At 42.4% G+C, this 5,301-nt stretch overlaps 1 protein-coding gene across 1 annotated transcript in view; it reads left to right on the top strand.

Annotated features, from left to right (window-relative positions):
• The first annotated feature begins 1,733 nt into the window (after positions 1–1,733).
• CDR1 (cerebellar degeneration related protein 1) overlaps positions 1,734–5,301 on the top strand; it is a 15,023-nt gene continuing 11,455 nt past the window's right edge. The window contains 1 exon segment of the mRNA XM_012809924.2: positions 1,734–2,102. Coding sequence (XP_012665378.1) covers positions 1,734–2,102 — 369 coding nt within the window.

Raw genomic sequence — 5,301 nt, 5'->3', positions numbered from 1 at the left:
TTTTTTTTTTTTTTGCATTTTTTGGCTGGGGCTGGGTTTGAACCCGCCACCTCTGGCATATGGGGTTAGTGCCCTACTCCTTTGATACACCGGCGCTGCTCCATCTTTCCTTACTTTTGTTGCCTTAAAGCCTATTATATCTGCGAATAAAATTGCAACCCCTGCTTTTTTCTGGTTTCCATTTGCCTAAATTATAGATGACCATCCTTTCACCCTGAGACTATTTCTAACCTTTAAGGTAAGATGAGATTCTTGTATGTAGCAAATATCTGGTATGATGTATCCAGTCAGCGAACTGTGACTCTTTGGAGGACAATTTAAACCATTCACATTCATTGAGAGAATTGATAAGCCTGTTAGTATTTTGGGTGTCAAGTTTTTCGAAAGTCCAGTGGATGTTTTTAATCCTTTTGCCACTGTGGAAGTTGGGTTTTGATAAAAAGTTTCTGAGTGAGAGGGCAGCGCCTGTGGCTCAAAGGAGTAAGGCGCCAGCCCCACATGCCTGAGGTGGCGGGTTCAAACCCAGCCCTGGCCAAAAACTGAAAAAAAAAAAATAAAGTTTCTGAGTGAGTTTCTTTTGGTGGTAGAGTATTGTACTGGTCATTGTGGAGGATGGGTCTGCGAATACCCTGGAGAGCTTGTTTAGTTATGGCAAATTTCTTCAACATGTGTATGTCATTAAAGCATTTGATTTCTCCATCACAAATGAAACTCCCTTTAGCTGGATACAGGATCCTGGGCTGAAAGTTGTTTTGTTTTAGGAGATTGAAGGTTGATGAGCATCCTCTTGTGGCTTAAAACACTTCAGCTGAAAGATCTGCAGTCATCTAATATTCTTCTCCTTGTAGATTATGATTTTCTGATGTCTGGATGCTTGTTGAATTTTCTCCTTCAAATTAACCTTAGCAAAGTTAATTACAATGTATATAGGAGATGCTTTACTTGGATTGAGTCATGCTGGGGTTCTGAAACTGTCTGCTATCTGAATTTCAGTATCTGTTGCCATGCTTGGGAAATTCTCATTGATTATATCTTGGAGTAGAGCATTCACACATTTAGGAACACCCTCTTCTACTTCAGGAATTCCTATAAGGCAAATGTTTCCTCTTGAAGTGGTCTCACAACTCTCTCAGAGAAAGATCCATTTTTACTCCCCACTTCTCTCATTCTTAGAGCATTTGGGTGCATTCAAAAGCTTTGTCTTCAACTTCAGAGATCTTTTCTTCTGCCTGCTCCATTCTATTACTGAGGGATTCTACTGTATTTCTCAGACCTTTGAAGGTTGAACTTTCTTGTGTCATCATGAGATTCCTGTCTTTGAATTCACTGAATTCTTGAGACAACTTTTGAATTACTCCTTGAATTTCTAATTCCAACTTTACTTCCATTCTGTTAATCTTATTTGGCATCCAAATTCTGAACTCTCTGACATCTCAGCCATTTGTTTATGAATGGGATCTTCTGTTGTGTCTCCTTTGTCATTCCTTGAGGGAGTTGATCTGCTCTGATTATTCATGTGGCCAGAGTTTTTCCACTGATTATGCCCCATGATTATTTTTCACTGTTTGGCTAGAGAAGCTGGTAAAGTGAAATTGGGTTGAGTGCTCCTGGAGTTGTAAGTAACCAGCCCTTTACCAAAGAGCTGGGACTAGTGCCTGTGCATATTCCCCTATAGCTTTACAAAGTTCCTGTTCAGTACTGCAGCCCGAGACTCTGGGGACCTGCTTGGTGTGATGGGGCTAAGTGACTCTCTCTTATATTCAGCTAGTCTCTGTCCAATCCTAGTGAATCAATGGCTGTGGGCTCAAAGCTCAGCTCTGGAAAAATATAAACAACTAAGACACCCCGCCCCTCATGGGCAACAACTGGAAGAGAAGAACCAGACCCTCCCACTACAGCACAACCAGAGTACAACCTTGGATGGTACCCAGGTGATCACCTTGGCCAAGAGTTCCAAACCAATTGTCCTGGTCAGCATAAATGCAGATCAAGTGGGAGAATTCAGAAGGTCTCCAGCAACTAGACAGCAGGAGTCCACTGGCAGCTCAAGTGTGACTCACTCTGGTGCTCCATGGAATCAGAAAGGCTTACCCAGCAAAAGAGTTAGTCCAGGGGGGCTGGTGCCTCCTTCTCCACCTTAGACCTCTGTCACACCCAGTCACTGGTAACCCTGTGAGGCTGTGACCCAGTTCCCTCCAATGAGCAAATGTGCCAGGGATTTGTGCCTGCCAGTGTCAAAAGGGAGTCAATGCCTCCTCAACCAGGCCACCACACCCTGCCACCAGCTGGAGGGGGAGCTGAAGCCTGACTACCTCAGGTGCTCAATGGAAACTGGGGAGTGTTCCTCATGAGTTTGTTCCAAACCAGAGGTTAACAAAGCAGCAAATGTTTTTATCCCTGAGAGATAGCACGTGTGCCCAGCCGCATTGCTTCACTGGTACCCCTGAAGGGCGAGGTCTGGCTCCCTCTAGCAGTCCACAGAATTGGGGAGGTGTCTCTCTGAAATTTGACCCTGGTGGGATCACTCTACTATTGCTGATGCTGCATGGCAGGTGCCTCAGGCAGTTCTGCACTTCTTTGTGGGTTCCTGCACCACAGAACGAGTTTCAGAACTTCTGTGTGGGTTCCTAAGCCTCCAGCTGCCTTGCGGCTACTGGTGCCTCCACCCCCTGCTGATTTACACCTTCATAGAGCCAGAACAGACACCCTCCCCCCTGTGCCTTTCTTCACTGCTACTGGTTTCACTGTTTCAGTGCAGCTACACTGCCATGGCCCATGCAATGCCCTGTTCTAGCAAAGAACCATGGACATTTTGGTCTTTCTCTGTAGGAGTTGGGCTTCTAGACTGCCAGATGAGGGGGGAAGGGTGGACTGGGAGTCCAAAATGGCAGGGAAAATATTTGTCCAACTTTCATGCCTGACAAGAGAAGTCCCAGGCTCACAGCAGGGTCTCTCTGGGGAAGGAGTCCCAGCCTCCAGAGACTCTCTCCCATGGTGTGAGACAAGAGGTCTTCAGTTCACCACTCACTTGCAGAGATCACACACCAAGCCACTCTCCTGGGGGAGGGGATGGATACTCATCCTCTTTGGGATGGGTTTTGTACCTAAAATTTGCTTTCTTGGAGTTGCAGCTTGCCTCAGCAGAGATGAGCAGTTATCAATCTTGTGGTCAGAGACTGTGTAACTTCAGTGTCCATTAATGTCACTCAGATCCCAGTTATCAATCTTCTCTCTTAGCTCAGCTCCTGACCTTCTGCTTTATTGAGTTCTTTATGGCCATTATCTCTCCCTCTCGATGGGAGCTTCTGTGGAAAGCTGGCTCCAGTTGGCCATCTTCCCCCTCCCCTCCTGCACTGAAATTTTAAATGGTTGGTTTGTCCTTTTTTTCTTGATAAACCCTGTAAAAATACAATACCCAAATTGGTGGGGATAGTGAGAGGGGAATTAAAAGTAGAGTGAGTACTATGGTCTGAATGTTTGTATTCCCTCCCACAACTCATGTTGAAATCTAATTTCGTGTGACATTAAGAGGTGAGACTTTTGGGAGGGGATTAGTACATAAGGGAAGAGACCTCATGAATGGGATTAATGCTCTTATAAAAGCAGCCCCATAGAGCAACCTTGCCTCTTCCACCATGTGAGGACACAGTTAGAAGGTGCCATTTATGAGCCAGAAAGTGGGCTTTCACCATACACCAAATCTGTCTTGATATTGGACTTCTTAGCCTCCAGAACTATAAGAAATAAGTTTCTATTGTTTATAAAGTTTATGTTATTTTGTTATAGTAGCCTGAATGGACAGAGAAGGTAAGGAAATATGACTTGGGCATAAAATTGCAATTGAACTTTGCTTTTTTAATCTTCCGGTTTTATGAGTTGGTTCTTATGATAAACAACCAATACTGTAAATTATAAAGACATATCTGAATAACCCAACTCTACATTTCATGATAAAAAAGTTTAATATCTGACAATTTCTGACATTCATGCAGTCACATTTCTGATATTTTTAACTGCCAATTGCAAAGATGAGCTAGTATAGCAATGAAATAAATATCTGCATTTTTCTAAATACATTTAAGGAAATGGAGTTCAATATTGAAGATGCCTGCATGAATGTTTTTAAGAGAAACTAGTTTCTTTGGAACTAAACCAATAAAGTGAACTTTTAGACAATTCTTTGATGTTCTTTTTGAGCTATTTATGCCCTTTTTATTCCTTGAAGGAGGATGTGGATTCTTCTTTTCAGATAACTGGGATCTGAGTGACATTAATGGACATTGAAGTTACACAGTCTCTGACCACTTTCAAGAAACATAAGCTAATAGAGGGGGGGAAAAATTGGAGGTGCTGCTAAATTAGAGGTGAGGAGGACAACAGTGTGATTAGAACACTAATTGTTTCATTTCACATTGTCAATAGATAAGCAGCCAAACTGTTAGCAAAAAAACACAAATAAAAGATTGGATTAATAAACTGACATTAAACCAGGCAAAAAGAAACAATTACTTAATAGCAAAAATGTTAACTTGTGGTGTGTTTTTGAAAGAAGAAATTATTTTGGTCAGTCATGGAACTGGATAATAGCCCCATGTTGCCCTGTTCTACCTTAATTGCTATTTCATGTGAAATAATCGCTATTTCTCGCATCCTGAGTTTAGTATCTTAATTTTTCACTAGAACAAAACCAGGGTCATTAGAGAGTAGCATACTTTAAATGAGTTTAAGACCTCCTATTCTTGTGAAGAAGCAAGGATACTTTCAAAGATGTCTGGAAGCTGTATAGAAGCCAGGTTAACAGAGCTCCCACTAGTCTATGAAAATTTGAATTAAAAAAAAGCGATTATTGTCACCTGGAACCAGTGGTTTATGAAGGACCAAAAGTCCATAGTGCCACTTACGAGAACAACATTAATTGTTTCTATTAATATATTATAGGTTTCTGTTAATACATTATGTAATTAGATTCAGAACAAGTACAGATTCTTGTAGCAAGGGTCAGAGGCTGGACTGTGGGAAGTGCACGAGTGATTGTGATCCTCAAACAAACTATCAGCTCTACCTGAGTCTGGGTATTAAATCAGATGTATGTGCTTCCTCAGATACTGGGAAATTGATATTGCACAGGAACTTGGGTATTTTTCATGTTGCTGATGAGGACAAACCTTTGTGATACTATCCTTGGTTCAAAATAGAGGGATAGGCTCAGCGCCTATAGCTCAACCGGCTAAGGCGCCAGCCACGTACACCTAGGGTGGCGGGTTCGAATCCCCAGCCCGGACCCGCCAAACAACAATGACG

Source organism: Otolemur garnettii, unplaced genomic scaffold (genome assembly GCF_000181295.1).
Source record: "Otolemur garnettii isolate 467f Iridium unplaced genomic scaffold, OtoGar3 scaffold00117, whole genome shotgun sequence".
Lineage (NCBI taxonomy): Eukaryota > Metazoa > Chordata > Mammalia > Primates > Galagidae > Otolemur > Otolemur garnettii.
Note: the sequence above shows the minus strand (reverse complement) of the source record. Positions and strands in the feature narration are given on the sequence as shown.